Source organism: Osmia lignaria, chromosome 4 (assembly GCF_051020975.1).
Source record: "Osmia lignaria lignaria isolate PbOS001 chromosome 4, iyOsmLign1, whole genome shotgun sequence".
NCBI lineage: Eukaryota > Metazoa > Arthropoda > Insecta > Hymenoptera > Megachilidae > Osmia > Osmia lignaria.
In genome coordinates, this window is record NC_135035.1 from 7,197,052 (window position 1) to 7,218,601 (window position 21,550).

The window sequence follows — 21,550 nt, forward strand, 5'->3', positions numbered from 1 at the left end:
TAATTACATAGGATACTCGATGCATACCTTCAGACTAAGATAATTTGCATTCGCAGGTTCGCAGGCGATTGGTCCAGACGTTTCCGGTTGCTCCAGCAGATAGAGCAATTCATTTCCAGCCAGCGTCTGAGCTGGCCAAATGAGGAAGGCTTCCGCTTCGATCACGTCTGATGGTCCCTGATTACGGATCGTGTAATTATGCGTCATGGCTGGCCCGAATTCAGTTTCCGTGGTCGCATTAGTCTCGCTGGTATAATTATCTGGGTTATAATACAAATCCTTTGGTTTGCTTTCACCATCTACTCGGAGATCGGTCTCGATCCATATGGGAAGCTTCATGGTATATTTATTATCTTCAATGGTCCAGGAATTCTCCGGATTGGTCGTGTTCACGTCCATTTCGAATTCATAGACGGGTTTCATCCCGTGCGAAGTGACTGGTTGCAGAAGGACCTTGAACTTGATCAACCCATTCTTCTGCAACGGATTGCCAATGTCACAGCGAAGGGTGTTGTTGTTCGACTGCTTCGGTGCTGAACATTGCACGGGTACCCCCATGGTCTCGATCTTCTCCACCTTGATGTAATCGATACCAGAGGGTAACTTCAGGTTGTACGTCGATTCAAACGCGTCCTCGCCCATGTTCTGCACCAAGACATTTAGCTCCAGCCGCTTGTTAGATCCCAACAGGTACTTGTGCACGTTCGACGTCACGTTCAGCTGCAAGTCTGGGATGCACACGTTGTCGGGGCCGCAGTTCTTTCTGATAGACAGAGAGTCCTTCCTGGATGTCGTCGAGCCGAGGATCGGGCGCAGGGGGACTCTGGGGTCCCTCGGCCTATTGTCCTTGATACGCTCCTCGTCGAGACTCATACGCATCTCCGCGTCGAGGGACGTCAGTTTGTCGCGAATGTTAGGGGTTACGTACACCTGTATTGAAAGCAATTTTTAATAATTTTCAATTTGATGATATTGTTGAAAATAAGAGTACAATTTACCTGAACTGTACGACAGAATTCTCGGTCCTGATCCACTGTGATGGTGCGATTCAAAATGTTGCTTCCCTCCAGCTCCAGGAAGAACAATCTAGGACTCTTCGTCTTCTTCACGTCCAGTACGTATTGGATGTTGAAACTGTGCTTCGAAAAGACACCCTCCCCGCTGTATTTAAAGCAAGCCCTCAATGGGAGACATGTAACCCTGCTTCCATCGGAGAGAGTGCAATTCCTGTCGTCCAAGGAGATCAACTTCGACTCTAATCCAAACGACACGAAGGAATCCATTTTGATGACCGGTCGAGATCTGAAGAAAACTGCTGTGGCAGAATCGTAAGCGCCGACTACCAGATCTGGATATTGATTCCCATCGAGATCAAGGCCACCGGATACCGAAAATCCAAAGGTATCCACTGGTATGTCGAGGTTCTCAGCATGGATCACCTGGGAATATTTCTCCAGGACGCCGGTTGATGAACCGTGATAGATGTACACGGCTCCATGACCACGGAGACCACCGTAAGGAGCACCCACCACGAAGTCGCCGTACCCGTCACGGTCGATGTCCCCCAGAGAGGCCAGTGACAAGCCGAATCGTCCGCGGTTGCTCTCCCCGTCCCTGGATAACGATAAGTAATTATCGCGAGAGTTCAACGATCTGTGTGGTCCGTTTTTGTTTGATCGTTGAGATCTTTCTGAATGAAACTTTTGAATGAGAGGGAAATGATGATACTGATTTTTATTGTCTTCAGAGTAGTGCTTAGGATTTTTGTGCACGATGATGCATGAGAGTTTTTTAAAGTTTGAACTACAAATCTAATGAACAAATTTTAGATTTATCTTCTAATAATAATATTGCACTTACATACTTTCTTATACAGAATGTCTGAAAGAATCGGTCTACGTAAAGAAAAGTGCATGTGCATCAGATAAGTGCATCGCAACAGTTGATGTGAAATATTTCCCTATCTTTTCTTTTTTCAACATTTTACCCTAATACTTTCTTATACAGAATGTCTATAAGAATCGATCTATGTAAAAAAAAGTTAAAAAATCAATTTCTAAAAAAAGTGCATGTGCATCGGGTAAGTGCATCGCTACGTTCGATTTGAGATATCTTTCAAACTATTCTGTTTTCAACATTTTGCCCTAATACTTTCTTATACAGAATGTCTAAAAGAATCGATCTATGTAAAAAAAAGTTCAAAAATCAATTTCTAAAAAAAGTGCATGTGCATCGGGTAAGTGCATCGCTACATTCGATTTGAGATATCTTTCAAACTATTCTGTTTTCAACATTTTGCCCTAATACTTTCTTATACAGAATGTCTATAAGAATCGATCTATGTAAAAAAAAGTTCAAAAATCAATTTCTAAAAAAAGTGCATGTGCATCGGGTAAGTGCATCGCTACGTTTGATTTGAGATATCTTTCAAACTATTCTGTTTTCAACATTTTGCCCTAATACTTTCTTATACAGAATGTCTAAAAGAATCGATCTATGTAAAAAAAAAGTTCAAAAATCAATTTCTAAAAAAAGTGCATGTGCATCGATAAGTGCATCGCTGCACTTGATTTGAAATATTTCTCAAACTATTCCGTTTTCAACAATTTACCCTAATATGTACATATTGTATTTAAAAATAGGAATGAAATACCTGGTATCAACTTTGCGGAATTTTTCAGGTCCAGTGCCTTGATAGATAACATACACCCTTCCGGTCTCGATGGTCATTTCCGGGTTATCTGGTACAGTGTACATAGGCGCACCAACTATAAGATCGTCCAACCGATCTCCATCGATATCACCGGAAGCGACAGCGTAACCGAAATACGCTCCCATTTGTTCGCCAGTAATATTACGAGGATTCGTCATGTTCGAGGTGAAAAGAATAACCTGCAATTAAATTTTCAATTAAATAATATTCTCATTAATATAATTTCTGAAGAAAAATTATTTTCTTAAAAGTTTCTCTCCGAGAAAGCAACAAAATCTTCCTCGTCACGACATCTTTGATAGAAGAATTAATTTCAACCGGTGGCATTCTCTTTTCTCTATTTTCCTTTACAATAATGTGTTAATATTTCATGAGCATACTTTGCCGAGAAGATCAGAGCCACGAGGTACACCAACCGCGGTACCGCTGTCACCGTTTCCAGTAAAGTCACCGGTCGTGACGGAGTAACCCATGTAGCTATCGTCCTCTGTGGCTGGCCCTTCCTTCGTGAACATTATTCTCGAACGACTGTTCAACGGCTGTGAAAATGCTTGGCCTGTAAAGTAAGCGGCAATCGATAGAATCCAAGCAACCTGAGTATTTCGACACATACTTTCCCAAACACAATTCCGTTTCCGACTGCGATCCAGGAAATCGAATTGAAATCATTTCACTATTATTTTGATTATTAATTTTCAATTAATCTACACCATTTTCGAAATCGCAGTCGGAGAACGTTTGAAACAATTACACGCTGGGTGAATCGTTAAGCCACTTTCTGATTATTAATTAATCTAGCTTCTAAGCGCATCTCTATCCATGAGGTCGCTGGTATTATTCCGTTCAGCGCTACTGCCAGGCAGCTGTAAATAAATAGCGTGGCTAGTACGATGTTTTCATTTCAGCTCGATTAGGTATTACTCGTACAGCCTGGCTTCGGTATTATTCTGGCTGTGGCCGCAACGCGAAGCTGCAAGAAGCGGGCCTACACCTGTTAAACACAGCCACCCTCGACTCACCTGGCAGTAATTAACAAACAGTAGCACACGGTGAATTAATCGTCAATCGGATATTAATCACTGAGGTAAGGGAGGCTTCTCGGGCCTCGAACTGTCAAGCATAGAAGAATCACGTAACTTGTTCATTTCTATTATTTTCATTGTTCAAAAATCGAAACAAAGGAACACAGAAAACTATCAACAATGAAAATAATAATAAAATGTTACGTGACGCTCTCTGTGTAATAAGCTAATTAGCTAATTAGCCAACGTATCGTACAGAGAATCTCTTCTTCTTTTTACGATGCTTTTTAGCGTGACAGTTGTGCGTGGCTTCGTATTATTAATATCACAGGCGTTTTGTTAATCGCGGTGAAACCGTATGAGTGGAAGCCGGATGAATATGTAATTACTGGAAATTAATCAGGGCCACTGCCAAGCAAGTGTGAGGAAGATACGAAAATTGCGATGGTGTCCGTTTGCTTTGGATGGTATTTAAACACCATCAATGGTGGATCGACATCTTTATTCAGGATGAAGCGTCTAGGAAAATAAACTGAAGTACCTTCGTTGCTTTTTAGATTAAAATTGCACGCATTCAAAGTGAACGACGCGAAGGATTATCAGAGTCAAAATATTTCAAACGCAAAGAAAGCAACCTAATTCAAACCAGATAATTTCTTCAACTAAACTCATCCGTTTTAATTACACTTTCGAGCCGTATGATTTAATTCTCGATTATATACTTATCGGTTCATGAAAGCAACGAAGATATTCAAGGCATGAAAAGTATTCGTTATTAGACGCTTCGACCCGTCAAGTTTCATAGGCTTTGATGAGGAAATCGTCTTCGAGCGTCAAGCAACACTTGTTAATGGGCGCCGTCGTTAACAAAATGGCAGCTGATTAGAGGTTTCAAATACGGATGGGGGTACGGTGGGGCTTGTTAAACGACGGCGTTTCTGTTCATTTTTTTTTTTCTAGCCTGTTTGATTAAGGACGCCTGCAAGTACGCGGTACCTGATGCTTCTGCTTCGGGGGTGAATAACATCGTCGCTAAGAACCTCAACCTCATAGCGGTGCTGATCGAGTATATCTGACCTGTAATCGTTTAACGAAACTCTCTAAATTTCATAGAAAAGACCCACAGAACACGGGTGTGTCGCGATATTCGTTTTGGTGTTGCTGTTCCATCGCCCAGGCGTTATAAAAGCTCGAATTCCGTTCGTTCAATTAGCGGCCCAATTTTCACCGTCCAATTAGCGGGGATTGATTTAATCGAATTGCAGTTCTCGCTGAGAATTTTGATAAGCCTGATTTGCATTTAGGGATTTTGATCGTTGCTTGCGTTTATTACCAACCTCTCGTGGCTGAAGATTTGTACAGAATTTAGATAAATAGTTGCGAGAATAATATTTTAATTACCGAATTATCAAAGAATCATTTAGATCTCGAAGAAGCTGATTGATATTCTTCAGCTTCTTTGAAAATTCAAAAATAGGATAGATAAATGTGTATTTATATTTACAAGTGTCTTTTTTAACAAGGTGTCACGTTTCAAGGTATCGTCGATTATGAAATTTTCGACCTGAATCGAAACTCCGAGACGGTGAACCGAGAAGAAATCTTACCTTGCCAGTACCAACTTCCTGGCGCCCCGATGAAGAGCCTCTCACCGTTCTGAAACGAATGGAAAGGTGTGCCATTAGAGAAATTAATCGACGTCAAATAACTAACGGTGGGAAGCACTTTACTATGCTCGTTTTTATCAGTGAAATTTATTCGGTTTCCCCTTCGTTTCCGTTCGTCTTTACATTTCTTTCACCTGCAGCCGTACCTCAACTTCAAAAGCAAGGAAATTGAATAAATTTACAAGACGATCTTTAACTGTAGCTATAAATTTTTGAAAATGATTTGAAAAGGAATTTCAACGATACAAGGAACCCGTGATAAAATCGAGTAATAATCAATTTATCAAAGTTAATCGGAAAAAATTTCCTCGATTCGTTCTTATGCATTGGAAAGTTGCAACGTATCGGCAGGCGCGTGCGGGAAAGCAGCGGAACAACGGTCGGGATTTTTGTCAGCCGCGGGCTGTGCAACGAGGAAACGGACGCACCCACGAAAGTTTAATTTTTCTTTAATTCAGAAGATAATAGCGGAGATAAGAGACGGCAAACTCGCGCCAGTTCGAGACGCGATAAATCAGCCTCTCGTACGTATGCCAGCCGCGGCTTCTATGCGCCGTGTTGAGCGCACAAATGCGTCGAGCATGTTAAATCCGCTTAGATCCTGCCCTTTGCGATCCAGGTCTATGTAGAAAAATCCTGAGTCAATCGTGGGATTTTACAATAAAAAGAAAGGAATAAAAATGCACCCTGAATTATTATTTCACATTGTCGGCGGGGTTCGAAGTTTTCTAATTCTCAACAATCTTCCTCGAGCATCTTCATAAAAGCAACGTGTAACGAATTGCGCAACGCTATCGACGTCTATTTACGACTATATGCCAGCTACACTGTTATTTTAGACCCTACAAGCAACGACGAGCGTGCGCGAGACGAACGGTCAATCAAAGGCCAATAAATTCCTCGGCTGTAACGTTGAATCGGCTCAAGAACCTGTCGCAAAGGCAGCACCGTGATAAAGCAACACTCATCGGCCATGTTCACACACGCTCCATCGACTGTGCACTTAATCGGTGCATGAGTTGCTCGAGTGCCACTCGAAATCATCGGCATACCTTTATTGCGGTTAAACCCTTCTATCGTTCGTTCCCATGCGTGGAAGAAACTTTTTCACCAAACTTTTACACGTCCGACGTGTACAGTCTTATACTACTTACGACGAAAAAATGGAATTTTTTATGAAAACCGCAGTCATGCATTTTTATATTAAATTTCAAATTTCTTTTATTTTTGACTGCAGAATAAAATCGTGTATCTTGAAGAGACAACCTGTTGCAGCATATGTACATCCTCTAAATTCTAAACAGTAATTTGTAAAAACTGAAATTTTTTATGAAAACCGCAGTCATGCATTTTTATATTAAATTACAAATTTCAAATTTCTTTTATTTCTGACTGTAGAATAAAATCTTGTATCTTGAAGAGAAAACCTGATGCAGCATATGTAATGAAATAGAATTGTTACATCCTCTAAATTCTAAACAGTAATTTGGAAAAAAAAGCTCGTTTTACCGGCTCGATTCCGCCTTAGTCTCATTCATATTGCATGATATTATCGTGAATCGTGCTCGTGCATTCAGCTTCTTGCGATCATTCACGTACCGCGGACCGTTGATTAATATGTATGCAGGACATAATCTCTGCCTACTGTTAGATAAGACTGTAGGAGGTTCACCGTTACAGCCTGTAAAATGTAAACGCATCGTGTGCAAGGAACATGTCTTTACGAGCCTATTGCTCTTACCAACGATGCTGACGAGAGTTGCATTCATCAACAGACGTGTAATGGAACGTTAAGTTTCAATAACCAAGGGTATTTTAATGAAACACTATAAATTAGTCGAAGCGATTGCTACCTGGATCTGGTATTATTTATGAAGTAGAAAATGGAAGATGCGTTAAATTATCAGTAATCTCCTATAATTAATAAAACGTACTGTTGCAATTCTTGTGTCACTTTATACAAATTCAGTAACTTGTGATACTAAATGAAATGCATCACCAAAAATTGAAATGTTAAAAGGATTAAAATGCAACGAAAATTAAGGAGATAACAGTGACCTTTTACGACACCATTCCCTAAATCGAATCTAGCGAGAAGTCTACGACCAACTTGTTTAAATATCACCGAGATCAAAGTGTTAATCGTGGTGCAATGTTGGTATGCTTACTCGCGATGCACCTAAGCGTGCAGTCCACCGCCCACGCACGCACGTGGTGCATAGAGCGTTTTGCAGCGATAAAAAACACGGATTCCATGGATTAAATGACCAACAAGAAGCATGGAAACGCTGACAGAGATTATAAGAAGACGCGAGCAAACGAAGGGGAAAGTTATTGCCTGGTTGGATCTGACAGGGACATTTCTTGAGAGAACGATAGATAAATGAACAATTTATTGAATAAAATAAGAACGAAGAATAATCAAATCAATGACTCCACGTTTCACGTACTTAACCCTTTCTTCGTTTCGAAATTTAAACATCGAGCTATCCATAAAACCGGAAACAAAGCAGCAGAAGGAGAGTACATTTCCTACGAAGTAGGACGAGGGTACGGCGATATGGTCGCGAAAATGTGACGTCCCCGACCGGATTCCCGGTTCCGTTGCGGCGAAAGGGCCGTGTCTAGTTTCGTTTTACTCTGCTTATCATGAGAAACGGCGGCCGTTTATAAAACAATGCTGCCGCTAAGGGAGGAGAAGGAAAAGGTGGAGGAGGAGCGGCGCGTAGGTGGCCTGCTCGCAACGCAGGCCGACGGTGAACACGGAACACCGTGACAGAACGAAATGTCCGTGCCTTAAATGGCCACCTGAGACTCCCCTGTCGTTGCTATTGCTGTTCGCCGCTGCCGTGTCGCGAGTGCCCTTTTTCACCATCCCCTTCGCCCGTCTCTTTCCACGCGTGTAAGCGCCTCGAACAAGCGTGCGACGTCCGGGTGACAAAGGGCCCCCGTGACTTTTCGCCTCGTTGGACCAGGTGCGAATCGATCGCTTCTTAATCGACCGGAAGCCAGCTAATCGACTTTCCGATGGCCGATTATTGACTGAGAAGGGACAGAGACGTTTTGTCGTTTCATGATTGGTAACTCAATCTAGATTTTACCATGGACACATCATTAAGGAATTTTATATTTTATTATTATAGTATTCGATGATATGCGTTAGCAAAGAACGTTGAATTCGTAATGTACATTACGCAAGTGCATAGGGAATGCAACGTAAACTGCAGGAAGAATAATAGGAATGCATTTTCACTGCCCTCTGATAAGTAATCTTCGCTCCATTAGAATCCATACGATCCTCGTAACCAGTGCTGTGTTACAGACGACAGGGTTCGCGCTGTAATTCTGTCGGATCGTAGAGTTTATGCTGTTGAGTCACTGCATTTGCATTGGGTGCTCCTTTCCAGCACCCTATGATTCTTGTAATGAAGATTTATATAATTGAAGCGGTTCATGCAGCAATGTTGGGGTTTTATTTTCAGAATTTATTATTTATTTTGAAGATCTACCGAGCGTCCCATTAATTTTCCAGGCCAAGCAAGAACCATCACGTCCAAGTCCTCGAGGCTATCGGTGGAACATCTCGGTTACGTCAGTGCATCGCAAGCGCATGCAGTCTCTGTATGCAGCGCAGTGGCGCCAGGACGGTCCACTTTAGGGCCCGCTTTTATATTTATTGTCCCGCAGAAATGTTATTATTTGTGAGCAGGCATGCCGATCCATGCGGCGATTCGCACGGTAAGCGAACAATGGGCCCCCTCTTCGTTGGCCAACAATGTCAAACGTGCGACCAAGTCACGTGTACGCCCAGCGTCCCGATGCGCTCTGCCTGCATGGGTGCAATAACCGTGACTTCTGTGTTCCGGCGCCATCCGACGAACCATCGAGACCTTTTCTAAGATAGAACATTGGAGGTGCTCTAAACGAAATTGAAGCCATAAATAGGAGTGTTGAAAGTAATTACTGCGGCCAACGATGGGAAATTCCATGGTCATAAAGCAATAAAATGACCTTTTTGCAGACTAGACGTTTTCTTTAAAATTTTCTCAATAATTTGGGAAATGGCACTTATGGCATATCAATTTAGAACATAATGAAAATGATTGTGGTAATCAATATTCTTAAAAATTGCCAGTTCCTCGTTGGAATAAACAATGAATCGAGCAATTTAAAGTCTGCAACCCCGTGTCCGTAGGAACGTGATACAGCGAAGGTATTAGCGAGCCAGGTAGCCAAGCAAATACGTGCATTTGTCGAGCGGACTCGTACGACACGGCCGTACACAGAAGCGGTCTGGAACAGGCTTTACGGGAGGAGAAACCGACACGATGTACCCCCTACGGAGTAGCGCTGCCTCGATGCTCCTACACGCGAAAAATTTGCAACCGAGACAATGGCGGTCGTATTCTGGCCGGTCTACACGAAACACGAACGGCACGAGTTGTATTCTGGCGCCGATCGCGAGGCGCAGGAAACGGCCATACGAGATTGAAATATAACCGGTCGCTCAAATATGGATGGGAGCACGCTGAAATTTATGCCATCGGTCCCGTGTATTTACGTATGTATGCATGTACACGCGTATACCGGACCGGCCAATAAGTTCTCCGACGACTTTCGCGACTTCTCAAAGAAATCGGCAAGCATTTATGACGATTCGGTATAATGAAAGTGAAGTAAAGGTAGTCCGAGCTCGATAGATGTGAGGTATAGAAGACTATACAAAAATTTGAAAAAATATTTTCTTGGGTATTTGATTGTTAAGGAAATTAAAAATTCCACTGTCAAATCCTTTAATCTTATAAGGAAAGAGATCGATGGAAAACAGATTTTCCTGAAAATTCCAGAAGATGTCATCTCCAAATTTAATTTAGCAAAGCAGTAGCGCGCGCCTGTCATGATTTTCCTTTAAAAAGTTTACATAAGGAATAAACAACGATCCGAATCGCTGATGGCGTAGGCGTAACGAGAAATACTGTTAAACAGTAGATTGATGGTTCGAATCTCGCTGACGATATTTTTTTTTTTTTTCTTTAATTGATACCTACCTCAATTTTTAGCCTAAAATATATGAAATCTGTACCAATGAACAATTACTTTTAGATTTTAGATAGAAAATGCATGTTTTTTGTTCGTGGGCATTGGGAAAAAAATCGAACATAAAAATAATACAGAATGTTATGTTGTGTTTGTGTTTAGGTGCACTGCTTTCTAATGAAAGATAAATAACTATCAAATTCGAATCTAAGATGATTTCTCGAAACCGGAAACCTCGTTGGGGCATTGAGATTTCACGAAAGGACCTCCCCAGAGTTATTTTCGAGCCGACGAACGGAGGATACAGGCTCGTCGAAGCAGAATCGATGCGAGTTCCGAGTCGTATAGATCGATATCGCTTGGATATCAATCGATCTTGACTAGATCCTCTGTAGATCGGGGGATAACGCGCGGAACCAGGTACAACAGAGGTAGATACCAGAAGCGGCGGTTTAACGCGAAGATCGATGGTCGATTGCATACTCAATGGCGTCGAGGAGGCTTCTAAATCACTGGCCTCGAGATTTAGTGCACCGGACTGACTCCGGGAGTTGCAGTTTACTTGATCGGTTCGAGAAAATACTTTGTGTCAAGAGGAAATCGAAATTTGCCTAATATCTTCATCGAGGATTTTAAAAAGAAATTATGGGTAGGAAAATTAAGAGTGTGCCGTTGAAATTAGCATAAAAATGGGAATGTTTTAATCATGAAGCAGAAACGTGTTTGGAAGATAAAATAAAAGTAAAGACACAATTTCATAATTAACGTAATTACGACTAAAAGGCGAAGAATTATTTTATAAAATTCTGAAAGACCTCCGCAGAAATCTTCCTAAAGTCCTGTCATCGAAGAAGGGAGCCGTACGTCTTCATCCAGGGTTAAACGCCCCATTAAAATTCGCCAGCGGTGGCCAGCTGTTGGCGAACGGGAAAGAAAAATGGAAAAGGAGCAAATGGAGGTGGGTAAGGATCGAATTTGCCTAAAATCATTGCGCCAACGTCGTTTCACGACTGACCGTGGGTACCAGTCGACGATTGACCGTTCGCGGATCGCGGGGGTGGGGTATTAACATTGAATGCTGAAGTTAGAAGCAGCCAACGGGCCGCAGCATGCATTAAACATCTGCCATATAGCCGGACAATTCTGAATTATACATCCCCGGCAAGATAGCCGGCTGAGTGGCCGTGGAATTGTCCCACTATTTCTTTGCCGGCAATCGAACCTGTCCCGCTGCGAGATAACGTTACTCCCCTGTTCGTGGATTGGTGAACAATTCCTTGCGAAGGAGTTTCTTGCTAGTATTCGGATTAGATCCGAGTCTCTGGGTCACGCGGTTCAGGAAAAAGGGAGCGAAGGATGTTAAGAGCTGTAGTTGCAAGAAATGCTCTGATTATTCTGGTTCGGTGCCCTCAAAATGAGAACTGACACCTCTTTTACAAAAAATTATTGTATAAAATATAATATACACTCCCACAGATTTCCAACAAAAAAGAAAAAGAAGAAATATATTCTTAAAGACACGTCAGTTTTCCAAAATCCTGCAAGATTAACTCATCCCCAACGAAATCAGAATCTCCCGGTCGATCTTCGACCCTGAAGAACGTATTCTTCATACGTTTCACGTTTACCATGTCCCATTCGTATCTCCCTTGGAACAACAGCGAAATAAAACAGACGTACCAATTTCGAATTCGTCGTGCCTATTGGCCCTGATACTTATCGGGAGTCAGAGCAAACAGAGGGCAGAGAAGAAGGTATCACCCGAGGATCGCGCAGGTGCATCGAACGTGTTTGCGCCCTTTAGGTGTTCGCCAGCGAGATGCATCTCTCTGTTGGAAGGGAATCGTTTAAGAAAAAAGGAAGGAAAAAAGAAAGTTGGCCGACGCGTACGGTCCATGGGCCATCGGTCCTCAGGATCTGCCGACGGCCAGAAAATCGAGCTTTCGACAAGACAATCGTATAGGAGAGACCGCCGATTGCCTCTTATACCCTCGCATGCACCACGAATACGAATGCGGAGGTGCGTAAGGTAGGAATTCACATTCCTGGCCATATTCGGCTCTCGCCGACCCCTCGTGTCGCCTCTTAACTCTTTCAGGACGTGGCAACCGCCAGGACACGTGGGGGTTACCGTATTTATATCCCCCGTGGGCCTCTGTTTACTCGTCGACTTAAAACAGTTAGACCACGCTAAGGGAAAGCTCGTATTTGGACTCGCTCGTTGACTTCAATAGTTTCGAAGACTGAATTTTAATCCCCTTACCACGACCCTCCTACCTTTCTTGTTCTTTAACTCTCTGGTTCTCTTTGATTGTGGGATTTCTACGGCGTGTGCCGTCTTTGGACCGACATTCTTTATAGATTTTTAAGGTAGATCAATTTTAAATAAAAATTCCTTGTTGATTAAAAATAATTTTGTTGAATTTTTGGAAATATAGTAAGTTTGATATTTTTCTTTTCCTTTAGACTTACCTTGGACATAGAAGCGCCCAATCCAGCTTGACACGAACCCTGCCTGTGGTAACCCCAGAACCCTGAAACGGAAACACGCAATTATATCGTATCGTCCTTCGCTACTCGAAACAGAGACATCATATCTCGGTCGTTTCGTTTGAACGGACCCTTGCCCACGTAACGGGTGCCCTCGATAATTGAGAACGTTCCTCGGGCCGACCCTTCGTAACAATTCACGCATAATTGCATTGGATAAATGAAAGATGATTCGGTAGCGATTTAACCTGTTGACCGAATGTCGTGTTCCTTAATCGTTCTGTCAGACGTTGAAGATTTATTTCATTTGTTTTATTATTGAAAGCACTCGGGAGAATAAATTGCACTCTTCAGCTTCTCAAATTCCAATCTATAAATTCCTCTGTAAATATTTTTAAAAATTCAAATCCACGCGCTCGACGCAGAGCCGGAGCTCAGTTGTTTCCAGGTTTTCAAACGTTTCGATCGAGGTTTGTGAATTTCTACGCGTTTATCGTCTCGTCTCGTTGGATGAAGTATAGAAGGAAACGAAACCCGCGCGATTTTATCCTTTAAAAGAGAAAAAGAAGGCGGAATTCCGCGATGGAACTTATGCTGATGTCAGCAAAGGTGAAACATTTAACGCGCGCATTCGCAGACGTCTTGTACCGTGACACGGAGGTCGTATGTCGAGTTATCGACTAGGAAGTCGAGTTAGGCATCGCTTTAAAGGCCTATCGCCACGCACTCTTGCACATGTTCGAAAGGAATACGTGTATGCATCATTAATCCTGGATCGATCTTGCACCGTGACGCATTCGCGATTCGTTTGCCTCGATTCGAACTATCGATCCATCGGTTCCCCGTTCGAGGCTCTCGTACGGTTTCCGAGAAACTGCCTCGAGCTTCTCCTACTTCGAATAAACTTGGATTCGATTAAAATCAAACTTACCCGCGGGCAAACCTTCGGGTAATAATAATCGAACGCGATTGGAAAATTTTAAGAAATTCAATTTTGAAAAATTTAATTTTTAATAAAACTCCTAGGATTGTTTTTGCGCTCGACGGTACAATTTCATTTTCCACTGTTCTCCTTCTTTCCGCGTGACGGAGACAGCCCCTGAAATTATTACTGGGAGCCCAAGGCGGCGAAGAAACGCGGATATTTCTACGATTGCAAAAGGGCATTCCTGCAGGCGGAAAGAGCAGATCACCGTGCTGAAGAACAGCTATAATAACCCCTCGGTTTTTCTCGGCGACACGTAATTGCCGCCACGGCACGTGAAATAGCGTATCAGTGGCGGATAAAACGGTCTCTGTCAAACTCGTACGTACAAAGCCGAGCGGCTCGAACTGGTTCAGGTTGGCTGAAAAAAACGGGAAATTATAGGAAATCTCCGGGCAAACCGGGAACTGCGAGAAAAATCGTCATCGCAGGAACAACGCGCGAAACGCACCGATTGAGAACGAGAGAAATTGATAACCGTGGAAAAAAAGTCCGTCGTGTTCGATGAATTATTTATTGATCGAAGATGGAATACAATGCACTTGGCTGCCGTGACTGTTTTACGGATTAATCTGGATGGGAAACGTGGAGGAACGAGCTACTTTGATGATAATCTACAATGTCGAAGAAACTTGTACGAAACGGTGTAGCTAAAATTCTAAACTATTTTTTATTTCACCACACGACGTGTGTGTCAAACGCAAGTGTTAAACAGAAAGTACACTAGGAATAAAAGTATCAAAGAAAAATTAAAAAATAGAAAACACGAGAATCGCATTTACTTTTATGACAGTTAAAGTTGACGGAAACGATGTAACGCGGTCGTAAATTAACCGTTTGAATACTAAGATGGGCCATAAAATTATAAGACTAAAGTGTCAAGTAATACAGCAGACTCACTCTCAATCAAATTACAGAGATATTCCAGCACTTCGTAATAATAAAAAATAAAACTGATCAACAGTACCGCTGCTAATATTTTTTGTTAATTGCCGGGTTAGGCTTATTAATAACCCGATGAATAATAATAAAATACTAGAATTGGCACGCAAGGTGGATCGCACAGTTGCTGCCGGAAAGATTAATCTCGCTCTGACACTTGGCATTAACATCAATAAGCTCCGCACACCCGTCAAAGCTCTGCCAACGTAATCGCAACGAGTTGCTGCCATTAACCGACAATCAGCCATTATCAGTGAGCACGAACAACAAAACCCCCGTTTGCTATTCCACGGCGGATTCACCATTAGCTCATCAAGGTTACGTCCGATAATAACTTGCCATCATAAATCGCAATTTATGGATTATCAATGGAGAAGACACGTTTGAGAGGTTGAGTCAGTGATGTCTCATCTGATCCAGATTTCTTCAACTTTTACTAAAATATATTTCTTAATCAACATTTCAATCGATGATTATTCAAACACCACAGTGTTTTCCATAGTTTCATCTAAATTTAGTTCACTATGAATGAACGATGCAATCAGTGAATTAAATATTAATTATTGGCTGGTTACAGCAACAGATTAATCACGAGTCAGTGAACCTTTGCCTTGTTTTATTGCCTCAGATTTCCATAGCCAAACAGACGATATCGATTGACTGACAATATTCCTATTCAATTGTATGAAACTCTTTATTCTGTTCTTTTATTTTTCACCTAATTGCAACCTCATTCGAAGCTGTACATTAAAATTAATTGGGATCGGTAATTATCCTCTTTCTTATTACTCGATACATCGTTACGGTGTTAAAAACTGTCTAAGCTGTTGGTAAAGTGGCGTACAATGTCAGTCAGCGTCGTTCGAACAGAGTTCGTGAACTGTGAGATCTGTGGTGTGCAAGCCAGTAAGAAAACAACATGTGTATGGGAGAATATCCGGTGGGATCCCCATACACCAGGAGCATGCCTTCTTCTACATGGCCACGTACCACGTACATACGTTATGAGCACGACGAAGGGGTCCCTGACGGTCGATCGGTCACTTTGGACGAGCTGCCAGTCACGCAATTATATACATCAATCGGTCGTTGACGACGATCCAGCCGTGTCGAGCAAGGAAAAAAGGAGTCTCGAAGCCCGCCATCGATTGGCGCCGCCGTTTTCTTCGCGTGCATGCGAATGCGATCTCAGTCGGGAGAAAACTTTTTCGCGCGATTACCATTCCACCCGATTTCCCTTTCACGCCAAACTCGAAGGTGTTTTCAAACTTTCTATCCCATCAAAAAATAATTATTAAAAGGGGTGAGTTATCGAAGGGTAAATTGAAGAAAATTGCAAAGTACGTTTTCCCAGGAAAATGGCACCACTGGATTTTCATGTCATTGACATTTGCGAATACTCGATTTGCATTGCTGCTTTGTTTAGAATCCAAGCACGGTTCGTGCTTCGAGCCACCGGTCGATGTGGAGTTTATTTTCAGCTTAGGGTTTTCCATTTTTAACAAGGGAAAGCTATAACGCGCGAGACGACAAAGGGCAGGTTCGATTAGATAATATCGCCGTCGGTCGATCTATTTATAATCCTTCGTGTCTCGATGCCTTGCAAGGGTGCTATTCTTGTCAGTAAGAGAGTGCTCTGCACTTGGATCCGCGACAAGTGCCACCAAAGTGTTTTCGTACTGAAAGTGCTGTTGAAAGTAAGCAAACGAACGCTGCTTTCAGACCCTGCTGCAAACAATTGCATCCTTCTTTCGAATCGCATACACGAGCTGCTTGAAAATCGCACTTTGTCGGAGACGTTCAAAAATATTTCATATAATATGATTAATTGTTTGAAAATGATTTTGGATTTGATTTCGAAGAATGAAATTAGAATGCTACGGTGAATACATTCGCGATCTTCATGTGATGGTTAATGCAATGAATGGAGCTACTGTGGTTCTGATTCCATGTAAACGTCCAAGTGTATCGACGAGGGAATACTCTCTTTATCGAACCTATATTTTCGGTGGAAAATTTGAAAATTATTAGTCAATGTTTATTGCAATACTTGAAGTGTGCCAAAGAAAAAGCTGCGAAAACAATTTCACTTTCCTCGTCAAATTCATTGCCACAGAAAATATGTGCTGATCCTGAAGAACCTTGCAAGAACGAGGTCGGCAGAGAAGAAATTAAGTTTATTTCACCGGAGCAATTTCAAACGCGTTGAACGCGCTCGAAGCAATAAAATTGCAATAAAGTTGGATCGTTCTGATTGCGACAAAGAATTCAAGATCTTGCCACCAGCATTCTTGCCCCTAATACTTTGCTCCGAGATAAGACATTCGTTATTTTAATTGACCCCCGCATAAAGGGAAATTTTCTAAACAATTCGTGGTGAGGAGGAGATAGAGGAATGGATCGGTAGCGCGATCGTAATTCAAGCAGGATCAAGTGTTAATTGGCCTTGTTAGAACGGTGCTGAGGCCCGAGGCAATGGCGCCTTCTAATTAGAATTTTTTCTCAGACCGCTTTGACGAGTGGGCGGCTTTCATCGAGGAATGCAGTTACTGCAATTCATTGCAACTTTCACCCAACGTCGATGCTTCTGCCACTTGTCGCCATTCTGAAATGCGACAATTTATCTTTTGATTGTTGTCTAACTAACAATGATTCGTTTATCGGCATGATTTAGGAAATATTCCGAAGAAGACTGCTTCGTTTTAACCCTTTATGGTGGACATTAAAGACAGGCTACTTTCTCGGCGCAACGTAAACAATTTTAGTTCCATACCAAATTTAGATAAAATCGTAGTTCGTTTAAAAGGAAGTACCAGAGAACTGGATACCGTAATAACAGACCGATTTCCGTGGAATCGCGATCTCAAGAAGGATGGATCGGACACGTTCTGCTCTGTAATCACTGCCTTAACACGTCGAAGGAAACGTACTTATAGACGAGTGTGAATCATAAATGTCGTGCATGCTTCTGCAAGACCTACGTCGTGGCTCTAAAAGCTCTTTTTAGTAGCGCTCGAACGTCCTCGTTTTTTCTCCTTCCAGTACACTTAACACTTTGCAGACCATTAGTCGATTGCTCCATTTTCGAAGTACAGTGTATCGAACGGAAAATCAATAAATAAAAAGTAAAGGAAAAGAAATAAAATTTCTCTAAGTAAATGAATATTAATTCCAAACCTAATGCGATATCCCAAAAATATTTTAAATTGTAATTAGCATATTTTGGAACGGTGGGTGTTTGGACACCTCGCTGCAAAAATGTGATAATTGCATATTTATGCTGACATAGGTGTTACTGGGAGTACTCTACCACGAGCGGAAACGTACACGTGAGCAAATGTACGGAAATAAAAATTACGTAGTCTCAGATGTTTGTGAACGTCTGTCTTGCAAGTGAAACACGAACGAACAATGGGACAGAAAATAATACCAAGATCTTACTTTAAAAACAAATATATGTAAAATGTTACACTCAAAATAAAATAATTAAAAAATGTGTTAAAATTAAACTTGGCAATGAAAAACGAATGAGAAAGATTCCAGCTTCTGAAGATTCTCTCGTAATAAGACGACCCTGTCCTCGAATTGGTTAATGGAATGGCTGCAAATACGCAGCTGCGAGAGAGGACAAGGAGAATGATACCTATGACATTGTAAACGCCGACAAATGGGAGACGCAGACGGATAAGAGCGGGCAGAAAGAACGAGCGGAGCAATTCTTGTCCAGAAAAGGCAGCAATGGAACAACGAGCGATAGCTAAGAGAAACGACGTTACACGACCACCAGGACGTGATCATAAGCGATCTAGAGCTAAAAACGCGCTACGATTCTCGAGAAAAGCGACAGCAAAGCGGTTCGTTCGCTTCGCTCCTACAAATTGTTTAATTGCTTGCTCTTGCCGAGGAATTTCTGGACGATGAGCTCACACGTCGACGATTCTCCACATTTCCGCGTGGATATTAACGTTTTTATTTTAGAAAATTATCAATTTGATCATCTGCATTGCAATAAATTGAAAGCCCATTGTTATTATCCGAAAAGCATTTTTCTGCTCGCGGAAGATGATCGTCCGGAATGACTTCCGAAACATCCGAACTATGTGGGAGGCAAGATACCGGGTAGACATAAATAACTTCCGAAATCTGCGCTCAGTGATAACCGACAGATAATAGAAAAATGCAGCGCGTTTCGAGGTAGCTTATCTTTAGACAATGGTACTGCACGAATATTATCGCGGAGAACAGAAGAAAGTGCATTCCTAGCGATGCACTTGGACCACCGAAGATTGCCTACTCTTTTTCTGTGGAAAAAAGCCACCACCTAGGCTAGAAACAAGCCACTTGAACACAGTGTTCTTTGTATCACCGTGAAACAAGCAACCGTGTAGCTGGAAAATCGATACGTCTTTTGTCATTAAAACGCCATGGCAGAGCTGCACGAGCGACAGGAAATATCCTGTTACCGAGCGTATTTATGGTGGCCATGGTTCGAGGACACGGCCACATGTCGCCTCGGATCCTTGTCCTCGTTGGAGGAAATTCGTCCCGTGGGATTCCACAAAGGACGAACGATTTACCTCTCGAGAAGAAGGAACTTGCTGCTCTTGAAGAAACAGCCGAGCGACAACCGACTTCTTGGATTCAGGATGCTGTTTGTAACTGTTTATAGTAGCGGACTGAGCACAGTCACAAAAGTGTTTCCCTGACTTCCTTTTTTTTTTTTATAAACCGAGCTAAATCGGGAACGAGAGCGAGGCGTACTCCATAAATTTTGGAAGCACGATTCGATTCAAGTGGCGAAGATACAGAAGCTCGAGAAGTGGTTGAAAAATTATGGATTTCTACTGGTTCAGGGACGCTTTATTTATGTGTTGTGTCTTTTTTTCAAGTGGGATATGAAAGTTAATTTCAAGTGTATTTTGAGAACAGCTGGAGGAGAATTTGAGGAACAATAATTAAATTTCTCAGGGAGTCAAAGTTACTAACAATTAACGTAAAAATACTCACTCGTTCGGCAGGGCGAAAATTCCTGCGATTCGTTGAAATTGTTGGTAACGACCCAGCAGGTGCCAACGGGTTCCCGTCGATTTCCTACGGTGGATTCCTTGTTCCATCGATTGTCATCGGTATCGTGCTTCGGCTGGGACACGGAGAACCAGATGTACCTTGGCGCGCACGCCTGTAACCATAAAACAGAGAACGTTTAACGTCGCTCACCTCTCATCATCAATGTATTGTTAATCACTGCTCCATCGCAATTACACCTAACGACCATCTTGCCGACTCGTTAAGCGAACTTTCTGCTAACCGGCAAATACATCCTTACCGATTGAAATTGTAACATACATGGTACAACATTTATGTGACGAGAGGATATCAAATTTGTGGCAATTGCTGATTAAAAAATATGATTGTTTCCATTAAAATCATTGGTGTTCAATATTTATTTGCTGAATAAATACAACAGAGTTTTAGCCTGAGTATATATTTATTAATGTATAAGTTGAACAAAACGAAATGCTGTTCCCAGCTTGAAGGATTACAGAGAACTGACTGGAACTCGGAAAAAGCGCATGGGACACTCAGGGGGTGCAATAAAAAAATGTCCTCCTCAGGTAATGCTGACCTTTACAAAGAGGGGACTGCACCAGCGAACGCAAATTTTCCGACCATTAGAAATATTCTCAACAATTGGAAACGATGAAAAATGATTAATGGAAAATTCAAGGAAAAGAGGCTGATGATTTCAATGCTTTTAGCTGCATTTAAATGTTTAGAGAGAGCCACTTAGAGGGGCTAAAAGTGGCTGCTTCTGGAGAATGTTTCCAGTGATTAGAAGGGTACTTCGTTTCTACAAATGTATACCAGTGTAATTTTTAAATAAAGAAACACCGTAACGCAAACATTGTGTCATCTGTTTTCCGCGAACCGGTCGAGTTAATTCGTATTTTTGGCAATGTCCTCGCGGTTAGAACCGTTCGCTTCGTGCCTCTGCTCCCGGGACAAGGTTCTCTCACAATAATCGGTAGATTACGTCAATCATCTGTACTTGACCAGAGAAGCAACAGCAGCTGATGACCTTAATAACGCTACATCGTATAAATATACATATGTAACGACGCACTTCGTGTCGTTCGTCGACGGGAATTGCAATCGGGAAGGATTTCCTCGAAACTCGTTACGTGTCGCTCGTTACAAGGCGTGGTGAACGTTAAAGCGGTAAATTAAATTAATTACGAAATATAAGGACATTTTGACGACGTTGCCGAGATTAGCGGCGCGTCAATCCTCGTCGGATTAAATATGGTAATCAACGGTGGCAGTGATCGTTATCTTTTCATTAATCATTTTCATTTTTCATCCGTTTCAAATGAAATATCGTAATAAATTTAATGAGCATCTGGTCGAGGTACTTACTAACTTCCTCTTGATATTCATTCTGGACGACAAATAAATTTAAAATCAGATTAATATAATTAAGGGTAATTTAAGATAGGTCAGAACTGTTATTAGTACCAATCACTGTTTATTAACCTTAATAAAAATAATGATTACCTATCCACCGTTGCAAATTACAATATCAAAGTTTAGTTACTCTTAATGCTTACGTATCTAAGGCTTCATTGAACGCAGAAGACCTTAGCAACTGCTAACTGGTGGCTACCAATTTGAACAGTGTTGTAAATCAAAGGCA

At 41.9% G+C, this 21,550-nt stretch overlaps 1 protein-coding gene across 3 annotated transcripts in view; it reads right to left on the reverse strand.

Annotated features, from left to right (window-relative positions):
* if (integrin subunit alpha inflated) overlaps positions 1-21,550 on the reverse strand; it is a 51,869-nt gene that overhangs the window by 3,193 nt on the left and 27,126 nt on the right. For 2 of the 3 annotated variants that reach the window (XM_034322385.2, XM_076688097.1), the window contains exons 4-11: positions 19,864-20,035; positions 12,912-12,973; positions 5,343-5,391; positions 4,732-4,812; positions 3,094-3,269; positions 2,654-2,892; positions 999-1,614; positions 28-930 (exon numbers count right to left, since the gene is read on the reverse strand). In XM_034322385.2, coding sequence (XP_034178276.2) covers positions 28-930; positions 999-1,614; positions 2,654-2,892; positions 3,094-3,269; positions 4,732-4,812; positions 5,343-5,391; positions 12,912-12,973; positions 19,864-20,035 — 2,298 coding nt within the window. The remainder of the gene's footprint in view (positions 1-27; positions 931-998; positions 1,615-2,653; positions 2,893-3,093; positions 3,270-4,731; positions 4,813-5,342; positions 5,392-12,911; positions 12,974-19,863; positions 20,036-21,550) is intronic. The other variant, XM_034322386.2, reaches the window with a different exon arrangement.